At 42.9% G+C, this 23,227-nt stretch overlaps 1 protein-coding gene across 1 annotated transcript; it reads left to right on the top strand.

Moving 5' to 3' along the window:
- Positions 1–836: 836 nt before the first annotated feature.
- Positions 837–18,114, top strand: clcf1 (cardiotrophin-like cytokine factor 1). The gene is made up of 3 exons (XM_050042336.1): positions 837–1,120; positions 12,057–12,211; positions 13,588–18,114. The coding sequence occupies exons 1-3, from the start codon at positions 1,102–1,104 to the stop codon at positions 14,902–14,904; spliced, it is 1,491 nt and encodes a 496-aa protein (XP_049898293.1). The 5' UTR covers positions 837–1,101; the 3' UTR covers positions 14,905–18,114.
- Positions 18,115–23,227: the final 5,113 nt, after the last annotated feature.

Here is a 23,227-nt window from a genome sequence, read left to right as displayed (position 1 = left end):
TAATAGGGACTCAGTGTATATATATGTGTATGATCCACTGATGTAACGTGTGGCGCAACTGTATCGCAGTTTGTGGGAGGCCTCTAAATTTATAGGCCCTGGTGTTCTTATAATATTCATGTCGACAGCTATTCACATCACAGGCTGCTCAATGCAATCATTTTTTGAACTGTAGTATTTTTAAGGACTTTTTGTTGTATATAGTTTATTATTTGAAGTTTTAATTCGCGTGTCTGTAAATTATTTTGAGATTAATTTGGGCCTTATTGTGCGTCAAGGCGAGAAAAAGCGCGCTTAATTTTTAAATATTTTTTAATCTAGGGAAAGGACCACGAATTATAAAATATTAACGGAGATTTAAAATGATTAATATAAAAAGAGAGGAAGGCAAACACCAGATAGGCTACATGAAGTAAAGAGAGGACATGTAATTCCCTGCGTCCTGGATCATTTGAGGGTCACAGGGTTGCCGGGTCCTGTGAGCCCGCACAGATCTGATCCAGCCGGACTCGCACCTTATTAAAGCGAAGCAGATTAAAGATCAAACGGCTGCAGTCAGATCGCGTTCAGGAGGATGACGAGCCGAGAGAGACAGAAATGAGTTGTGACAAGTCCCGTGGTTCAGCGGCTCTGTCAAGTTGAGCTGTGATGCGTCAACCCCGGTGAATCACCAGCACCGAGGAGGAGGATAACGAAAGAAGGAGAGACAGGGGATGGGAAGGAGGGGAGGAAAAGGAGAAAGGGGTAAAAAAAAAAAAAGAGGAGGAGGAGGAGGAGGAGGTAGGCTACAAAAAGGCTCCGCAGTCATTCCGTCCGTCACACAGACCACACACACCAAGTCAGCGCAGCGTCAATATTCAAACTCCATCCTTTCCTATAATCAATACATCCACTTATTGGATTAAATCGACACCACGCGCATTTTTTCCTTCATCTTCTCCTGAGTTGGCTGAGGCAGGAGGGCAGATATAACTGATAGAAAGTTTTTAGGGAGCGAACTCATCTACAAGAGGAGAGAAGACATCATTATCGGTGTATTTAAGCTCCTAAATTCACCGGTGGATGAACTTGTGAACTGAACGGAATAAAACATTGGAGAAAATGAGGAGGTTTTGCGGAGGTAAGTGCATCAATTTAATATTTTTTATGAAAGTTAAATAAAAACAGCAAACAGAAGAACACGTATGGGGTCCTACTTTTTTAATTTTCATCATCTGCCCTGCTCTATATTTAGGATTATTACCTATTATTTAGGCGCAATATTCCTGTCGTTGATATTGAGATTTATTTTCCTCCAAATCCAGTTAATATCCCAAATTGTGGAAAAAATGTTGTGTGTAAAATATTAAGTCGTGTTTTTTTTCACTTTCTATATATTATCATATCTTATGGTTTAATTGCACATACATTTTGCAGCTAAACCCTAAAAATTCAAATTACAAACATGCTCTTATATTCCATTTAAATTGTCTTTGTCACCCTGGAAGGAAATGCAAAAAGTGTTTTTGTGCATTAATGCTTTTCATACATCCTAAATTAGTTGAAATGTGGTTGTAGATGATTTCTTGATAAGAGAAGATGTATGATTTATGGCTCATCAGCAAACCTCAAAGAAATAATAACAGGAAAAAAAATTACACATTGAATGGACCCGTTCAGGACAGAGATGAACTTTGATTCATTTGGGGATTTTCTACAAGTTCTCCAAGACATGTGAAGGCTGTGTGAGAAGAATGTGAGATACACAGACCACAAAGACAGAGTAAAAACACTGAGAGAAAGTGTGTGTGTGTGTATAAAAAGCGAGAGGGAGGGGGGTGGCTTTTATTCACAGTGAAAAATGACAGGGGTTGATGGGGTCAGAGGCAGCTAAAGCCCCTGTCTAGTTAGCTGTCACCGATATGAGAAAGTACATGATTCACGTTAGTCAGGGTGTGAAAGGACATACACACACACATACACACACACACGTCCCCCTGGGATGACTGGTGCGGCTGCTGCTCCGTGTCTATGAAAGGAAGGAAAAGGAGGTGAAAGAAAGACAGTAGAGAGGGATGATGAAATGATGCGCTGAGCAAAAGATCACCAAGTTCCTTTCTCTCTTTTTACCTCCACTCCTCCTGCCATATCCTCCCTCCCTCCCTCCTCTTCTTCATCCCATAGGTGGTCACACCGTGAGGCCAAATTTGCTGATGGCCGGCCGGCTGGGTTCACATGATGTGACCACCTAGATGAGGAGAGTGGAGCGCAGAACAAACTGCTGCTCCCTCTGATACTCAGAGCAAATAAATATACAGAGAGCTCAGCTGGTCGGGAACACACGCACACACACACACACACACACACACACACACAAAGACATACACAATACTCTTACCTCCCCAGGTAGACACACACGCAACACATGTTCTCACCCATAGATACACATGTTCATGTTTTTTCTCCCATTTAAATACACATACCTCTCTCACTCTGTAACACGCGCATGCACACACACACACACAATACTCTTACCTCCCCAGGTAGACACACACATAACACATGTTCACACACATCGATGCACATGTTCATGTTTTTTCTCCCATTTAATACACATACCTCTCAATCCCTCTCTCTAACACACACACACACATACACACACAGAGAAGGAGAGAGAGACAAGGCCTGTTATTGCTGGGAGAGTTGAATTAGTGTCGGTGTGTTTCAGATAAAGGCGTTAGTGTGTGTTGGACCAGTGAGCTTAAACACACCCGCCGATAGGAGGAAACAAAGACAGAGAGAGAGAGAGAGAGAGAGAGAGAGAGAGAGAGAGAGCAGGGGAAAGAGAGGAAAAAGTGAACCTTTCACATCTTTTGATTCGCTCAGCGCCATCCTCAATTCTTCACGGTATATATATATGGATGTCAGGAGGATTTGTGGAGGTGGGGGGAGGTTGTGTGTGTGTGTTGGGGGTGAGAGGGAGTAAAGAGAGGTAGAGACAGATAAAAGTAAATAGAGAGGGAAGGAGGGAGGGAGGGAGAAGGAGAGAGGAACTGGCGGTAGAGGGGTTAATGCAGTGCAGATTCCCGATTGACAGAAGTTAGCAGCACCCAGAGGGAAAGAGAGAGGAGAGAGTAGAGGGGAATGATATAAAATGAGTCGGTCACGCTTTGAACAGTTACACATGCTGTTTACATTTTTCCCAAATTAACATGGCCCCTCGCTTCAGAAAACTCTCCCTCTCTCTCTCCCCCCTCCACCAACTCCTTTTCCTCTCCCTCCTTCCTTTCAAATCCTCTCTTCCTCCTCCTGCTCCCCTCTGTCCCGATCCTTCAAGACCCTGAAATATCTTTCCTCACCCTCCAGATTCAGACACTGAATACCACAATGTGAAAATTCTCTTACGGCAAAAGCCCCTCATTTTAAACTGTACAGACAAAAAATGATTTCGTATCACCTGCAAGATAAGCAGTAAACATAATGCAGGAAGAATAAAGAATTATATTATTGGATCAGTATCACTGATGGATTAATATGTTCTCAGCACCTTCATGATGTTGCAGGTCAGAGTGGAGCTAATGTTAAGTTTTTACATGGCCGCAGGGGCAGAAATATAGGCAGTGCAGGTAGTGCGATTGCACTGGGGCCCCTGGGGTGGGGGGCCCGTAGAGAGAGCGGGCCCTTGCAAGTGATTCAGACTGCCACCTTGGAAATATATATGTCAGTACTCAAAAAGACAAACCCATCTGCGACATGGTTTTCTTTTTTTTAAATAGTCCGTGGCTAGTTACATTTTTTTTAATGATTTTTCTATATAGGCTGCAAAGTCTATACTATAAAACTATTCAGTTGAACGATTCATTTCTCACTTTATTTGGTATTTTGGCCAGATATGCAGTGATGATTGCTGGGTAATATGTATGCTGATGTTATCAAATGTCAAGTCTGTATTTGTGTCAAGACCATACATGCACGATAGCATGCACAAGGGCCCGTCATAACTTCCTTGACCCACTGCTCTACAGCCACGTTACTGTATGGTGGCAATGTTGAAGTCATGCAACCACAGTGTAGTATGTGTTAAGACAATACATGCACAACAGTGTGCACTAGGGCCCATCATAACTTCCTCATGCCACTGCATGGCCGTATAACAATGCATTAAATATTTGAATTCTCATTTTTAAAATCTGAAACTGCAAAATAACTAACTGTCACATAAAGGCACAAAAAAGGAAATCTTGCTTGATATTAGGTGATGCAGAAAACCATGGTAAAAAGGTCTTCAGGTGAAACATTATTAGCCTATAAATTTATTCAAGCATATAGGCAGTCTAACACACCAACTGGAGCAAAAAGTGAAATAGTTTCCTGAAATGAATACTCAGATAGATTGATAACTTTATTAATTCACAGTAACAAACAACAAAAGATGCACAAGTCAAACAGCAAACACAGATTCGAAGAAGACATCGGTGTAGCTCAGGAGCCTGGCGAGCCACTGAATTAAAGACAATATATTGATACAATCAAATAATTAATTAAAAGAAAGACCATCAGTGATGCTCCTAAAAAAAGACCACTGAAACAGGCAATAAATGTTAAAATAAAAATGATTAACAAGGACAACTACGAGACATAAAAACAAGACGTCACGAAATGGTTGCAACGTACAAATATTTTTATTAGGGACTACTCTGCAGATTACTCCTACTACTTTACTCAAAGCACAACCAGAAGTCCAAAACTCAAATATATTCTGTTTACTATGAAATCAGACAAAGAAGCAGCAACACATCGTCACATGTGAGAAGCTGGAGCCAGAGAATATTTTCAATTTTTGCTTGAAAATGTACATGATGAATCTATTATCAGAAAAGGTGTTGATATGTTTTCTGTCGACTGACTAATCGTTTCAGCTGTATACTCAGTACTACCGCACAACTGTCAGAGCTCTGTTACTTTCCCACTGCTGCTACTTTCTCTTAAAGCAGTGACACAGCAGAGACTTTAAAATCCAGCAGCGCGCTCTTGTCTGATTCTCTTTTGGGGTATTATTTAAGAGAAAACCATGAGGTGGAGATGGGGAGTAGCCGGGGTGAGGAGGGGGGGGGTTTAAGAGGTAAATTAAAAACCGAAGGTCTGAAAAAGTGGAAAGAGGCAGTGAAAGATGTCGATGGAGGAAGCGAGTGGAGCCAATTAGTGAAAGGAAGAGAGGGGAACGGTAATTAGGGAGAGAAAGGAAGGAGACTTTAAAATGGAGGTTTGATGTTTCAGGAAGATTTAAGGAGAGAGGGGGACAGATGAAGCGACAACGAAATTGAAACCAAACATGGCGATAAAGCTTGGAGCGAGTGGAATCCAAAGATTAAAAAAAAAAAGAAAGGCATGGATGGATTGGCTTATAAGGTGAAGAGGGAGACAGACATCGGGGTAAGAAGGGGATCTAAACAGGACGCTGAGTTTACGACTTGTGAGAAATAGTTTCACAGAGTTTCTTAGCATAAACAAAAATTTTATTGGATTTTTTTTTTTTTTTAAGTGTTTTTTTTTTCTCGCCTTTGTTTTTGGGTCATTGATGTTGTTTGGCAACCCGAGCGCGTGTCCGATGCCAAGAGGATCAATTTGAAATTCCGTATGAACAAAGTCCAGAGGAAGGAATCTCACGGGACAAGAAATGGGAAAAGTGTGTGTGTGTTTGTGCATGTCTGTGTGTGTTTGTTTATACGTATTTGTTCGGGATAACGTTTGTGCGCACATGAATCTCCAGTGCACAATCTGGATGCTTGTGTGTGCACGTGTGTGTGTGCACATTAGTGTGTGTTGAGTTAGTAAAGGAATGCACATTTGATTGAGTACAGACTGCACATAAATCTGGCCTTTAACTGTACACAGACACACAACACCGACCCTGACCCCAGACTGTCACCCCCCCCCCCCTGCACCCAACGCGTGTCTCTGTCCACTTCCACTGTCTGTGTATCCCTCACATCAGCCTGTTCATGTGTGCATGATTTTTTCCCCCTGGCATCCTGCGCAGGTGTGTTTATGTTCAGGGTTAAGTGTTATGACAGAAGGCAGGATTGCCACCAGGTACAGTGCTGCAGGATAATTAAAAAACTATGCAAGAGACAAACAGCTCCTCCGAGTTTGGCTCAGATGGGTCTTTTCTGTCAACAAAGCCACAATGAGCCTCCAGCTCCATCTCTGACACGTTAGCTACATGACAACAAATATGCAAGGCGAGTCAGAGGACGGCTGCGTGTTCTGAGAAAGAAATGTGACCCTTGTGTGAGAGTAAAAAAGTGGTTACAGATAACAAAAAGCAACTTTATGTAACAACTGATCAAAGTTATAACGTGTGGATTTTAGTGATATTGAATAATGAAGTTATCTGGTGTGTGTGGAGAAACATTCTTGATCTTGGGAACACATATCTGTCATAAAATATTCTAAATTCAAAGTTCACTTGCTTGCTTTTTCTGCAGCTTTCAAGCATATCGGTGTAAATTTCAGGCAGGACAGGGGACACGTCTCCTTCAATATTTACAACATGCCCATTTGTCAGCCCAGTAAAAACATGAAGTAGCAGAGGACTTTAAATTTTGCCAACAATGGATGCAGAAATGGCACAAATCTGTGCATAAAAATGTACCAGGATGCAGGAAATTATGTGTTTGATGCTTGGTATTTTCTTTTGGAGGACCCTCAAACCCCCTGTTTCACACAAACAAAACCTTCACCCTTGCATATCAAACGATCTTCTTCATCAAATGGACATTTTTTAGGTGTCATCACATGTCAGCGCAGATCTTCGATGGGTGATGACACCTGAACAGGATCAGTCACTGAAGTCACCGTTGCGAAAAAGCCAGTACACGAACCCTGAGTTTATGATGCATTCACACCGCAGTGTCGGCGGAATAGGAAGGACAGTAAAACTCCCCAGTACTCTGGCTTTTAAGTGTTAACACCCCTATCATTTATTGGGCCTAAATGAGCTAACGTGTGTGTGTGTCATTTGATTTTAGTAACTTCTTTCTACAGTGTATATGTAGCAGTTTGGAAATAAACTGCAGCACAAATCAAATCATCAGATTGTAACCAGATTTCTTTCATCAAGTCTGGATTAAAAAAACACACACACATTAGAAACAATACACTTGAGTCAGATTAAATCAGAGTAATGAGCGTGTTGGATCCAGTTCAAGTCAATCTTCTAGAGATGTGTCTCCAGACTTTCAGATTGAATTTAAATCTGTCTTTAAAGTAACTCACAACATGACATAATGTGCATATAGCATGAAACATGGCTGGATACATCAGTCACATCTGTGCCTCATGCTGTCTGGTATCGTCCTCTGATGTAGCAGAAAACACTGGAGTGTGAGGAGTGGGAGATGTCGCCTGCGGCATGTTGTCTGGTTCTGGAAAACACACCACGGATGATGTTTCAGCATTTTTGTTCCAAAATCAGCCTGTGTGGTTTGATTAATGTTAAATCTTGTCAGTTTTACAATGTATGCTCACGAAAACTATGGCATGACAATATGCTGCTGTCATCCTAATCAATGTTGCTGTGGAATAAACATAGTAAATAAACATCTAATTTGGACCGGATTCTAACATCGTCTACATACTGTTACTGTTTCCTTTCTGTTTAAGACCTCTTTCAAGTGGTTAGATCAATGAAGGGCAACCTCTTTTGGCACCGGAGCTAGTTTTTCCTGGACCAGACTGGAGAGATTAACTCGCACATGGTTTTCCCACAATACCAAATTCTGTTCAAGTGCTTGTTTAAAACCTCAAGTGGTGGTGCATGTTGGGAAAAATGAAATACTAGTCCTCTTGGATGGAAGCGGTACAGCACCCACAGGGTCACTGGTTTACCAAAACACAGGCTGGAGTGTAAATGTCAAGTGTGCTACAAGCCTCTTTTTGCCCCTGAACACACCCTTGCGCCCCAAAATTCAACTCTGAACCCTTAACCTGTGCCGATGTTTATTTTTGACCTATTAGGAGCTCTGAAGCTCTGGCGCCCGAACCTCATGTTCAGCTCTGTATTGCAGATGGCAGCCAGACTCCGCAGTGCCAGATTTGACTTTACATCGGCGAACAAACCGTAGATAAAAAAAAAAAAAGATCTGTTGTGAGTAATGGAGCTCCCCTGTGTGTGCATGTGTGTAACCCTAATAGGTGTGTGTGCCAAAATATGTGGTGATACACACACATAAGTGCACAGAGGCAGGTCATGGTCGGCCGTTGTAGGGAACCCCTGTGTTGCTGTAATGCAATCCTCCCACGGAGAATGTTCTGGTTTCAACCCTGCCCTGCGGAGTGTGCTTCTCCTGCCAGGTACACAGCCCCAAGCCTGCAGGGCTCCCCTTGATGTCGGGCTATATGCCGACTATAGTGTAGTTGCTCAATGTAATATTATATAACAACAACAGGGCTCTGGGTTTGAGTTATCTCAGTTTACTCGTACAAAAGAGCGGTTGTTTTAATCCACAGCGGAGGATGCTTTAAGACATGTCAGCGCTCAATCAAAACAACAAGAGGCTTTCACGTCTGGCAATCATCTCCGAGCATGTGGCTGCAGACAAAAGGAAATGGTTTGGAACAGTTTGGGTTGATTTTTGCCAGGGAAAATTTTCTTTCTGCGTCCCAGGCTCCTTTTTTCGTTTAGTACCTGTTTATTCCTTTTGAATGGGACCCTTTTTGCACGCTGTGTGTCCTCTTCCTCCAGGGCTGTTTACTCAGCAATGTCGTGTTGATTTCGGGGTGTTTTGATGCTAATGGTGGATGTGCGGAGGGAGGAGCCCGCGGCTTTATGAGCTCCAAATGTTCAGGCGTCGCTGAAAGATGCTTATTGCTTTTGACAGGTGATGAGGCTTTTGCGGTTGAGGAGATCGGAGGAGGTTTGGCTGACTGGGGGTTGTCCTAGTTGACTGATTTCAAGGTGTGTGTGGGAGCATGTGGGAGTTGCCCGGGCCCAACCACAGTGTTTAAGAAAATAGTCTGGGAGGTGGCTTTGATGTAGCCGACAACTCAGGGTCAACAGGTAGTGGAAGAGTTACCAGCCGCGAAGGAAGCTGTTTGTTTGACAAGCATTTCTAACCCTGTTTTAATTTCAAACTGCCAGTTTCCCAGTCTGTCATTCAATCTGTCAATAAAACTCATCATTCGACGAGTGCAACGTTTTTACAGCGAGCTCGAGCTTGTTAGGCTAGTTTAAAAACATTATGTCATCACAGTTACTCGTTGTCATCATTGCAATTTGTTACATAATAAAAGGGATTAAAGGAATGCTTCACCCACAAAATGATCATTTGTTATCAATTACTCACCAGTGGTGCGTGAAATTCATGATGAAAACTTTGTTTTTCTGGCAGGCCTCCAAGTTGAAAGACAAATCCAAAAACTGAGAAAATTCTTGATGAATTGAAGCAAAAGACGGCCGAATTTAACAACAGCAAAGTACATCAAATTCCCACACAACTTGTGCAGCATTATCCAAGTCGTATTTATCCAGTCGTGTGCTCAGTACTTCCCAAACACATGCATTTTCTACTAAAACCTTACTATTCAAATTACTTTGGCATGCAAGTAGCACCCTGAGTAGAGCTGCAACACTTAGTCGATTTGTTAATTGACATTTTTCAAGCAAGTGTCAAATATTTGCTGGTTCTAGCTTTCTAAATGTGAGTTTAGTTTCTAGTTTCTTAAACTGGCTGCTTTTCTTTTACATATATGAGAGTAAATGAAGAGTGTTTTCACAAATTTTTGACAATTTATAAACCAAATCATAAATCCATTAATCATGAAAATAGTTGGTAGATGAATTTTTAATGAAAATAATCATTAGATGCAGAGCCAGCCCTGAATGTGCCTGGGCAGTGCATGAATTTAAACTCTGCTCATGCATTCCACTGAGTTTCCCAGGTGCACTATCATCAGTGCATGACTGTTCATGCAGAGGTGTTTTAAGTAGTAAGGTTTAGTTAAAATGCATGCGTTTAGGAAATACTGAGCAAAGGGCTGGATAAATGAGACTTGGGTTAATACAAAACAAGTTTACTGAAATTCAAGAATGCTCTGTGTTGCGTGACTGCATGTGAGAAAAACAAAATTTTCTTCACAAATTTGACGTAACATAGGGTGAGTAATTGATATACAAAGGATTCTTTAGTGGGTGAAGTTTTCCTCAATGTACTCTGATGATTTCGTGTCTTTCAGTTACTCCACATGTTTGCGTAAAGGCACAGAAGACAAAAAACTAAACAATACAACAAATTTCCCAACTGCATATTTCCTTTTGTGACACATTTTATAACGCTCACCGCACTTACAACACATTCTCATTTTGAATAGCACAGCATATGACACAGTTTTGTGTAATGACTTGTATGGAGTTTTTAACACCATAAAGTTTCTACCCAGCCCTTGTTAGGGAGTGCATACCGACACATCACATGTAAGCGGTTGAGTCAGAGGGAAAAAGTGTTGACTGTTTTCGGTCAGAACTTGTTTTCTTAGAACCACCGAAAACGCGTCTTAAGCGTTGAAGCCATTCACTTCTTCATCCTGTGGGGCCTGTCGTGATGGATAGATGAAAGAAAAAGGAGGCATTAGAGGGAGAGTAGGAGAGCTAATCGGGGTTAATTGGTAGCTGTTATTTTGACCCGAGGCAGAAAAGAGATAAGAGGGCGGAGGCAAAGTGGGGAGGGGAAAGGTATGATGGGAAAGAAAGGAAAGTTTGAGTGAGGCATGACAGGTTTGAGAGGAGAAAGGGATTGGTGAAGCAACGGGAGGCCCGAGGTGAGTCAGAGAAAGACAGCGAGTACGCTGACAGACATTGTGCAATACATATTTCACACCTGTTAAAAAGCAGCATGTTTTGCCCATAATTACAAGCATGAATCACTGCCTACCGTCTGGGTGTCAGGAGGATGAAAGAGAGAGCGCAGAGAGGATGGAAAAGGATGTCGGAGAGCAGAGACGACAAAAGAAAAATGTGTCGCGCTCGAGCGAAGGGCTGAAGACGCCTCCAGAGAGAGAGAGAGAGAGAGAGTTAGAGAGAAAAAGGGGAGAGTGTGAAAGTGGAAGAGACAGCAAGAGAAGTGGACGTACATGAAGTTCCTAAATGTTGAAAACCACCTTTCAGCTCCAATTTTCTCTGTTTGAAACCAGAGACAGGGGCACTAAAAGGTTCCCAGTGTTACAACCCCCCCCCTCTCACACACACACACACACACACACACACACACACACAAAATCATTGTATACACTCACAGCTATGTACATTTCATCCACATATTAAATTACGGCTACAAACATTCTCACAAACACTCACACAGTAACATAAAACACCTATACAAACACTCTGAAACCTAAACAAGAAGTCCACAGCAAACATAAAACTGATACAAACACATTAATGTTTGTGATTGTAAAGAAAGCCACATGTCTTTGTTTTTGGGATATCAGTCAGGAATGAGCTGATGTGTGCGTATGGTGTGTGTGTGTGTGTGTGTGTGTTGAAGCGGCTGTTTGCTTGACAGGCTGGTGCATTGAACATAGGAGCCATTTGTCTGACTGTCTGAAGCTATTAAGCGAGGTTTTATTTGAAGCCAGAGTAAACCTCCGACAGCCAGAAACCTCTAAAATTAGATGGGAAACGGAAAAAGCTTTATTGGCAGTGTCAGATGACTTTGACCTGGCAATATGTAAACACACGAGGCCATCGCCATAGAGACAAAGAAATAAACCAGAATATTGTAAAAGAAAAAAAAAATCCTATAAACAGTCTGATGGTGCAACAACGTCTGGAAACTGTAGCTGGAGGTGATTTTTGCCTGTTGAGCTCTCAAATCATCAAATTCATTAAAAACCAAGTTAAATAATCAAGAAATGTCTGAGAAAATACCGCCTGAGATAAATATCACCTCAGTGTTATGACTACAAATACCTCTGCGCTGTGTTTTAATTATCACTTGGACACTCATGAGATGAGTGTCCTTGAAGAAACATTTCACACTGTCTGTTTAAGTTTTAATTATTTTTCTATTTCTCCGCAGCACTTCAACACCAGCTCCTCCTGATATTGGCTGCTGCCATGGCGACAGCCCTTGATTCTTCACACAACCTGGCCAGTGAGAGGAGTTCGATAGAAAGCACATATGAGCTGACCAAATACCTGGAGTATCAGCTCAAGGAAATCAAAGTCATATATGTGAGTCAGTTTTGGTGATATTCTATTTCAGTATGTCTTTTTGATTTAATCACAATTAGAAACACTGCCACAAAGGTTCACATTAAAGCTGTTAAAATCAGTATTTGTATAACAGTGTATCAATGGCAGTGTGAAAACAATAGCCAGATTTTCATCCAAATGCAATGAAGAATGAAGAATTTTCAGAAAACCTGCAAAACAAAATGCGAATTTATGCACTTTTCCATCCACTTCTGTAATGTGAATTTTGGGAATTGGAGTTGGAGCGAGTAGCACTAATTCTCCATATCACTCCCACTTGCTTCTCAGAATTTGCCACAGTTTGTGAAAGCATGGTTGTAGTAATGGAGTCAACATTAAGCAGGGACCCAATCTGCTGGGGGGTCTGGGGATTCAATAAATGCAATATATGAAAACTTGTTCAGTCCACATTAATTACATGTAAAGCGCAACATAAATAATTGACGCTATCTGACAAATACAAAATTATAAAGACATTAACGTTTGTTGAATACGCCTGTGTGGGTCACGGGGTAATGTGTGGCTAACTGACTGCAAGTAACTAAGCTTGATTTCTGCCACTAATGATGGTTGAATGACAAGCACTCGCAAAAGAAATCTCTCAAAATTATCCACTGTACACGACCTGCTCCGCACCAAATAGGCAACAGACACAGTTAGCAAATAGCTGATGAACACAGTGGAACATTTAGCAGCTGAAGATCCAGATATTTCCAGATATTATGTTTTAGAAGTTTTTGTAGATTTAGACCAAAAACAGAGCTAAAAGAGAGTTAATATTGCCAAACTAATTCTGAGGAGAAAACAAAGCCAAATTGCAAATTGATTGTCCTTAACATCCATCAGAGTTTAGCCTACTAGGTGAGCTCTGCCCTTTTTTCAGGGCATGATGGTTCAACTTTTGGAAGGCAGCAATGCTCACTGCCATGTGACCAAGAACTACCAATCTCAGCCTGCAGATATCTTTCCTGTCTTCGTAAATATCAGTCTATGGTAAATATGGAGCAGAGGTTGATTGCTTCAGTGCAGGGCCACCTAGAGCTTTGCGATCTGTCCTACAGACAATATTTTAATACACACTTAACAATGACTGGAAGATAAGCTTTGAACTTGGGATTTCTGGTAGGGCTGAGTAGGTTATGGTTGCTTAGGAACTTCAGGTGCAACCTGCAACCCTTAAAAGCTGGCACAAGAGTAGCCACCCAATGCCTGACCTCATGTATTCCAGGTGGTAAAAGCCCATGCCCAAAAGTGTTATGATGAATGATTGCCCAAACTATGAATTATGATATGTGACAAACCAGAATCATCCAATTAACCTTCTCATCCCTCTGATTTTTGAATATCTCCTCCAGCTGACCTACCTTGGCCCCCCATTCAACGAGAAAGACTTCTCCCCTCCTCGACCCAACAGTACCGCTCTGTCCCTGCCCAGCGCTGCCACCCGCCTGGAGCTGTGGCACGGCCTGGAAAACCAAGCTCGGCTCGCCCAGAACCAGAAGGCCTACTCTGTCCTGCTGGCAGCTGTTAGGGAGTTGGCCCGCTCCACCCTCTGCCCCTCCCTCAAAACCTCACTACTGCACTTTTGCACAGGCCTGGATGGCCTGCTGGGCTCCATATCGGCACTGATGACCACCCTCGGTTACGCACTTCCACCTTCATCTGCAAACATGGGAAGTAACAGCGGAGAGCTGCAGTACCCTCTAAGGGGGGCAGGAGGTGACCGGCCTGCTCCACTCATGAGCCAGAGCCTTTACAGGTCCAGAGCTGGGACGAGGACACAGTCTGGTCAGCGCAACAACCAAAGAAGAAGTGGGACGAGGGTGGTCAGAGGAGAGAGGGAGGACAGTGTCGGAGGGCGGAGAGGGAAAGAGGGGAGGAGGGCAGACGCGGCCGCAGCTGGAGGAAGGAGTGGGGGATCAAGGGAGAAGGGAAGAGGAGAAAGAGGGAGGAGAGGGAGGAGGGAAGAGCCAGAGAGCTGGAAGTGGGCTGCTGGAGAAGAAGAGAGAGCAGGAGAATGGGAAGAGGAGGCACAGGAGGAACAGGGAGGGGAGGAGAGATGGGAGAGGAGACGGTTGTTGAGTATCAGTGAGGATGAAGAGAAGGAGAGGCAGTTTGAACCCAGGGTAGAAGTGTCGTACCCAGGCACAGACGACTCCCTCCAACAACCGACCATCCAAACCATCAGCAATCAGTACAGCTACAACCTGAACTCACATCACATCGACACACTCAGAAAAGAAGATGGATTCATTGTAGAGAGAAGAGGGGTAATAGTGGCGGAGGAGAGGCAAACAAACATGGAAGCTTCCTCCTCTTCCTCCACTTTCCATCATCAGCGTCGGCCTCCTCGCTCCCTCCTCTCCCCCACCCTCCAACCTCCTCTGTCCACCCTCTCCCTGCTCTACCAGTTTGGAGCAGGTGAGGAGCACACCCTCCTCTCCCAGCCTGTCCCTCTGTCTTTACAAAGGGGCACCTCCCTCCTTTCACCTCCTCTGACTCCGCTCCTTTCTTCCACCTCCTCCACCTCCTCTTCGCTGTTGTCGGTGCGGCCGACGATGAACGACTTTGCCAGGAAAGTGGAGGGGTTTTGGATATTGAGAGAGCTGCAGAGTTGGCTGTGGCGGTCGGCGAAGGACTTTAACCGCCTCAAGAAGAGACTCAGAGGCTGAGACGTCGAGACACTCGAGTGCAGTTTATCGGAAATCTATTATTTGCACAAAATCTGAGTGGAAACAAACTGAGAGGTTTAAACAGACAGAAGCACATTAACACATTCATGCTTAACACATTCATTCATACCGTACTGGAATAAGTGAATGAAGCACTATTTGGCAGGTCACCAGAAGCGCTAATGGAATATAACACACACAAAGCCAACACATTACCAGCACTGTCACCCGCCTGATGCACATAGCAGCTCATTGAGCGAGACACTGAGACTGGGCTGAGTTACCGGACTTCACGGCTCATAGATCAACAGAAATACCACTGTAGGTGGTTAGACACACATACACACACACACACACACCGCACACGGGGTTAGACCGAGTGACAGGCGGAGAGACAAACAGTGCAGCCATTGAGTGCAAACTGATTCAGTGACCCCCAGATGTGTGAATCAGCAAACATTCATTTTCTCTAAATGAAGAAATTTTCTGAATGGGCAGAAAAGACAAAAGGAGAGGAGGAAATGGCCAGAGGGATGAAGAGGAGGAGAGGAAGAGGCAAGAAAGGGATAGGAAGACGGGAGGAGGGGTGAGTCAGGGGATGAGCGTTGGAAATAACGGGCAGAGGGGTACTGCTTAGTAATCAGAAGTCAACTGGTCAGTTACAGTAACTCTACAACAGCGCTACACATACTGTCTAGACACACATACACACACACCGTTGTGTTTCCATCAATCAGAAGACATTACATCGACTTGCATTCATTTCCTGAAGACTTACCCTAACCAAAACCAGTGACCCAAAATTAGGGACACAGCTTTTATTCCCGACTGGACAAGCTGTCCCCAATAAACTGGTCTTGAGTCCCAGAGGGTAACTTAAGTCATACACACACACACACACACACGCACGCACTCACACCTTGGTGCCTTAACAAATCTTTCACTTCTTTGCTGCTTTTCATTCAGTGCTCACTCATTTATACCATGTTTTTAATTACTTCACTCCGTAGCAACAAATATTTTACACAGTTTTAAAATGTTTTAGAATAGCATCAATTATCCTAAAGAAACAGTTTTGTCTTCTTTGTGTAAAGAAATAGTTTGACATCTTGTGAAATACACTTATTTGCTTTCTTGCTGAGAGTAAGATGAGACCGCCAAAACCTCTCTCACATTTGTGCACTTGCAGCCACAATACATGGGACACCGACATGGTGTGACATGTCTGCCGCAGCATGCCCGCAGCGGAGTGGGTCCATTATAATCAACTGAGGCTGCTCCACTGTCCACGGAAGCTGCGCTTGCTCATGTGGGCATTGCATGTCTCTTCTCTATCTGTCCACGCTGGTCAATTATTGAAATGAATACCTCATTTTACCAGAGGCAATGTGAAGCATGTGCTTCCACATTTCACATCAAAATAAATATCTCCTGTAGTTAAAATGATCCGTTTAAATAATTCAGCACCAGTTAATATAGTCCACACTTCTAAAAACCCAATACACACACAGTGAAGCTGGTAGCAACCACATGCTGCAGAGACTAGTGGTGCTTCTCATAGTCAAGGAAGGATCCTTAAACCGCTGAATTTCAAGGAGGCTGCGTCATCAAACTCTGGCGAAGGATCCTTCAAATTCTATCGAGGACTTAGTCCTTCCTTTAGCGAATTTTCAATGATGAATGTGTGTATCCTCAGTGGGCATGATGTACTTATAATTCTATAATAATAGTAATAATACATGATTTGCCAGAATTGAAGGCGAGGCTTTTGTAATGATGCACACCTGGGCACTTGCCAGCCTGTTCCAACCATGGGTCACGGAATGCTAAGAGGGAGTCTTGCCTAGTTGCTGTTGGTCCCAACGTGGAAGGACCCACCCTACCAAGGAAGCATCCTTGACTTTGAGAAATACCAGTGTCTGTGTAGCAGGTAAAAATCCGTGCCCCACCCCACCTTACTTGACACATCATGTCCTGTCATCATGTACTGTATGAAGATAGAGCCAGCAGACCATTAGCTCAACTTACCGTAAAGACTGGAAACGGGGACCAGCCTGACTCTGTCCAAAGGCGACAAAATCCAAACAGCAGCACTTACTAATTAACCAGAAATATCTTGTTTGTTTAATCCAGACAAAAACCGAGGTGTAAAAATGTCAAGTTGCTATTGTGGAAAATGGTTGTCACAGTGAGGTTGCTAGGCAACCAGGGGAGACTCCAGGAACTCACTGTCCTTAGCTAAAAAATATGCTACCTTCAAATGGAACTTGTGAGCTCGTGGTTACCACATGGGATGCATGTACATGTGCTTGGCGTTCAAGGTTAAGTTGTAAGAGCACAAGGAGAGCTAGGAAACATGGACACATGTATAGGCTACTGTCGGCATCTAAAAGCCACTGAGGCTAACAGTTTAGCAAGCTAGGGAGCAGGTTGCATAATGCAGGAAATGCAAAGGCAAAATGACAGAGGAAAAAGATGAGGCCTGCAGGTATGTCAACACTTTCCTCAGACATATTATAAAATCATTAAGAACAACTCTATATGACTAAAACTACAATATATTAATTTATCAGCCAACAAAAAACGAACATCCATGGCCTCCACCAATTCTGAGAACGCCAGCAAACATGTCACAGCTCGTAAACTTAGAGCTATCAGAAAATTTCCACTTCCAAGGTCATGAATACCACAAGATGAGGTGTTCATATGGACTCTTCTTGTGAACAATACAGCCCCATTTGATGGCAGCAGTAGTCCGGCACATAAAACCATATAACTTTTAATGTGTGTAAATTTTACACTTCAAGTGGACAGATGGATGTGAGCTTCATTTTTGTTTGCATATGGATTATTTAACAATCACACTGAACAGATGGATCTTCTCATCTAACTCTCAGAAATAATGCAAAAATGGCAAACTATTCCTTTAAGTGACTTCACACTCCTAAACACAAAACGTAAGATACATTAATGTGAATTTTTTTTGTGCCTTTTCAAAGATGAAATCAGATACTTTTTCTTTGGCAACTTACAGAAGGCCTCATTTCTTTTCCAGAGTAAATCTGATGTTATGTCTTTACAATGTGCCTTAGATGACATGGCTAAAGGTTATGGATCATATCTGTATAATATTTATTGAACAAGATGTTTATTTATTTTTCTCCAGTGTGAATATACTGTATCGTAACTCAAGAGAGAATAAACACTAGCTTTTGTACAGAGCGTGGTGTTATTGGTCATTTGGGAGCCCATCGGGAGGGGAGACAAAAAAAAAAAGAAATGCTTATGGGATTTTTGTTTGCGATGGTTTCAGTTTTATAGGGATGGTTTCGGGTGATTGGCACAAGGGGAGAGGAGCTTTGGGTCGGGCCGTTTTCTGGAAAACAAAGGCCGGCTCACATTCATGACAAAAAACTAGAGCGAGAGAGAGGCGGGGTACGAGAGAGTTTTTATTTGTCTGTCCTGGTAAAAATTTACGATCTCTCATTTTTCCTTTCATCTCTGTCTTCCCACCTCCCACTGCATCATCCCTCCTCCCACTTTGCTTTCCTTTCTCATCACACTATCTCACGAAGCTCCTCTTCCCCCAAAAAACATCCCTCTGACCTGTGACAGTGAGGGATTTACATGAAACAGGCACAGGTACAAACACACCCCCTCATAATCCCACCAACCGCACGGCTCTCTTGTTGTGTCTGTGTTTCAATGCCGCCGCTCTCCCTGTCTCTGTCACTGCCTCTGTCTCTTATCGTTTTTGCTCCTTCTTTTCCACACCCACCCTTTTATCGCTCCCCTCACCTGTTATCTTTTCTCGTTCTTTCTTGTTTGGCTTTATTGCTCTCAACTACGCTTTTTTCCCACGTGCTCCGCAGCTCTCTGGCTCCCTCTCCTCGCCCCAGGCCAGATATTAAAGGATCAATGAGAATCTCCTTTCCATCACCTTCGAGGTACACACCTGCGCGCAACCGCACACGCCCACCCTGACACACAAAGGTGGACCATGTGATGACAAACAAGTGCACACATGAACCTTTAAAAGCAGCATTAGCTGAGCAGGAAGTGACTTATTTGGGAGGTCAACGCTGACACATCATCACACACACTCTTACTAAGTGGGTGAAAGGGTTAACACTGACAGAGACGTGACACATATGTATATATACACACACGCACACACACACACACACATGCACACAAGACGCTGTGTGTTTTTTACATTCAGTAAGCAATGAGTGAGGGGCCGCCAGTAGTCAACAAAGGCCGCTTTGTCTGGTCTGAGTGTGTGTGTGTACGTGTTCGTGCATTTATCTGTGTGTGTGTATTGTTTGCCCGAGTGTGGGCTTGCAAGCGCAGCACGTGTGTGAATCATTATCTCTGTGTGTCAGAACTTTGTTGGAATGAGGCTTGTCATGCATAGCTATCTAACAGCCATCACTCAGCGTCGTCTCTCCCCTTCTCTTTCCGTCTGTCTCTCTCTGTCAGCGGAGGAGAGACAAATTGCTGTAACTAATACGTAACAGGATCGCCGAGCCCTGTTTGTATGACTCAGCTGGCTCGGTCCTTCGATAATAAGTGATACTGTGAGTGACAAGGCATCGACATTATTGGCTTGTTCGGTCTATCAGGCAGCTGCAGACAGAAGGCCTATGTGTCTGTGTGACTGGCAGGCCGTGATTAAAGACTCAAGACCTACAGAGGAGTCGATGTGTGGGCCATCTTGTTAAAGAACTTTTATCTTCTCTTGGCGAGAACCTCATCTGGTCTTTTTTCTGGCCCCTTCACTTCACACTTCACACTTCACAATTCGCCCCCTTCTAAGGCCCAGACACACCAAAACGACATCAAAGAGCTAGCGGCGACAAAGGCCGACTGTTGCATCACCTCACACTGTCTGTGTTTCCGCCAAAAAAGTTGCACCAGAACACATTGCAAAGACAACAGCCGATGGTCAACTAGCACGTATGTTCTGTGCCTACATGAGAGAAAATAACCCTCCATAGCAGCAGGCGGCTGTACTCTGTATTCGTCATTTAAAAGGGGAAACCGAAGGATTAACAAGACAGGCTCAAGATGCTAGTTAGCCAGAGTCATTTGTTTGCTTTCCTCACCACCGTTTCTCTTCTAGTGCACTGAGCTGAACTACCAGTTCAGAGAGATTTCACTCATCGACAGGCTCTGCTGTTATGGACACCAATTTAACATGCTGAATTGGCCTCAAAAAGCAGACTCGTGCCAACAGTGCTGGACACACCACAAAATCTAGGGTGACAGATGCTCATCGATAGTCCAACATTGACAGACAGCCGACCGTTGGCTTGGTGTGTCAGGGCCTTTAGAAAACACAAAGAAAAACTCAAATGTTTGGCAAAATTTCTCCATGTTCCCCCATGAAAGTCATTATCACATATAGTGAATCATAGTAGGCTACTGGCAGCACCTCAAACTTAATAAACATTTGAACTTGTTGGAGTACTGCACTGATTCAGTACTGCACTCCTAAAACATTATGACTTATGATGGGCATTTAAAAATAAATCAAAATCAGTGCAGGACAATCAAAGATATCGTCTTTTTATTCTACCCATTCCTTCCCATTCAACAGTTCAGTTGGAGACTCACTTGAGGCAGTTTATGAGACTCACACAGCTCCATCTGGGGCCACAAATGGCTTTGTACAACTGCTCTTACCCAAACAGTTTCATTCCCCAAGACCTGTGAACAGACTTTAATGGGTAAGATTGTTACACCTTAAGGACTATTTATTCTGTCTAAAAGTTGTATAGTAATAGTAAAAGTCTGGATCGCTCACTGCGCAGACACTGTTCCTGGAAGTTGAAGCACTTGCAAAGCTTGAATAGTCAAAAGATGAGCAACTACGTTATAAAATATTACTAGACTCTGTAGTCCTGGGCCTCTGAGCACAGACAAAAGATCCCACCACCTATCCTGCACAGGAGCAAGACACAAAGACATTGTGGTGGTTTTATCACTATTTTGTTTGTTTGTTTTTTGTTTTGCATCTCTTTTAGTAATTTTGTCTTTTTTTGTTTGTTTTGTGTCTCTATGTTGTTTAGTCCCCCNAAATATTACTAGACTCTGTAGTCCTGGGCCTCTGAGCACAGACATGCAAAAGATCCCACCACCTATCCTGCACAGGAGCAAGACACAAAGACATTGTGGTGGTTTTATCGCTATTTTGTTTGTTTGTTTTTTGTTTTGCATCTCTTTTAGTAATTTTGTGGGGTTTTTTGTTTGTTTTGTGTCTCTATGTTGTTTAGTCCCCCCTTTTGTGGTTGTTGTGTGTCTCTTTTTACTTTATGCCATGAGCTATGAGCAACAGAGCAACAGGCTACAGGTCATTTTCAAAGGAAGTAGGTGACAGGAAGCTATAAACTGACATACGACACTTGTCACTGCGAAAGGGCGTGACACAACAAATAAAAGTTGAGCTGGCCTCAATATTTTCAGCACTCCAATGACGCGCTGAAGCATCAACTAATCATATGTTTTTATTTCAAGCTGTGGTACTATGTTATTTAGCTGAGTTAGCTGATGCTATGCTAGCTTTATGTGCATTGTGGTGCACACAGGGATGTAATGGGACAGTGAAATGTGAAGTAAAATGGAGCTCAGACACTGACAATGAAAAGCCTAGGTATTTTTATGACCAAATACAAACTTTAGATGACGTTCAGTTGAGGACCTTTGTGGCAAGAAACAGTCACACACAAGCCTGTGATGAAATAGTCTCTATATACAGATTCTACATTGAATGTAGAGTCTGTAGGCAAACCCTGGAGATCTTGCCTCCGGAAGAAGAGCGGAAGAGCCCTGGTTTCCGGTTGTAGGTTGTTTGTAGTCCACGTGATATTGACCAATCACGTTTGAGCCGGCTGCAGTTGTTGCCAGGTTAAACGGTCCATGCAGTGAACTAACGAGGCGGAACATAATTGGCGTCACTGCAAACTTTGAATCCATCGCAATGGTTCAGCATATTTACTTAGATATAAACGGAAGTCGGAAACGGAAATTCGCCTCCTCCGCCCAAATCAAACCAAAATGCCAAAAAATCGGGGGTCTGCCCCCAGAGGCTGTATCGCCGTCTGTCGGAAGTCAGATGCCGAATACAGCCGATGGGTTCCGAGAATGGTGATGAAATAATTATGTTCAAGAACGTTGAACCTCAAATCGGCAATAATGTAGCTGGTTGCACTGTTGCTGTGTTGCTCGTAGCGTGAACACAGCATTTGACGTACTTTAGTGTTTCTTTGTGGTCACTTTGAGTCTACTCCTGGTTGATGCATGTTGATTTGAAAGACATTGTGCAAGTGGGGGGGCCCTTAACATGTTTTTTCCTTAGTTGTAACAGAACATTTGAATTACATTACAGCTCTGATTCATGCAGCTGAATGTCATTTTCTCCGTAGTGGTATCTAAGGGCCTCTCTACACATATGGATTCTTCTGAAAATGTATATATTTGCCCTACATCTAAAAAAAAAAAAGCTGTCCGCATAACATTTGTTTTGCAAGATATGTATGTCCACACTAGAATCCAAAACAACTACATGTGCACGCCAGGCCAAGAGGAGCTTTGAAAAATCTGCACCTTAGAAGATATTTTCAAAAATCTCTGTTTTAGTGACCCAGAACTTGTGTTTTCACAAATAAAATGTCTGTAGTAGTCTGTAGTCCTGAGTAGGCTATGTCTAATTAAGACTGATGGCCAGAATGTTAACCTATTCGGATTTATCTATACGGGAGACTTGCTTGTTTTTATGTTGAGGTACATTGAAGATATCATGAACAGAAAATGTAAAATAAGTTGCCATTCTCTAACTGTTTTGGTTATATGAGTGCTGATGCACCTGTTAACACTTTGTTGATGTGGCTCAGTGCTCAGAACATATGGTCTGTAGATAGAAAGTTACAAAATGAAATATAACTCAAGGGTTAGAAATGAGCGTTGTCTTGTTTGAATGCAGTAAAATGCACTAGAGTACACACTGTCCTCCAAAACACCTAAAATATATATATTACCTGCTGAAGTCATGATACATCAGTTAATATACCTTACAAATGGTCATTTTACTCACACTCAGATAATATTCTACATGATTTTTATGTCACATGATGATTTTAGTGTGCGCAATCTCATCATTGAAGCTGACCAATCTCCCAAAAAACTGTGTGTGCCTTTAAGATACACAGATGCTCTTGTCGAGCCGTCCTCCTCTTCCTCCCTGTCTGTCTCTCTCTCCTATTTATCCTTTTTTTTTTTTTTTTGGTCACACTCTGTCTCCAGATCTTTTTTCCATATGTCT

The sequence above is a fragment of the Epinephelus moara genome, chromosome 4 (assembly GCF_006386435.1).
Source record: "Epinephelus moara isolate mb chromosome 4, YSFRI_EMoa_1.0, whole genome shotgun sequence".
Taxonomy (NCBI): domain Eukaryota; kingdom Metazoa; phylum Chordata; class Actinopteri; order Perciformes; family Serranidae; genus Epinephelus; species Epinephelus moara.
Note: the sequence above shows the minus strand (reverse complement) of the source record. Positions and strands in the feature narration are given on the sequence as shown.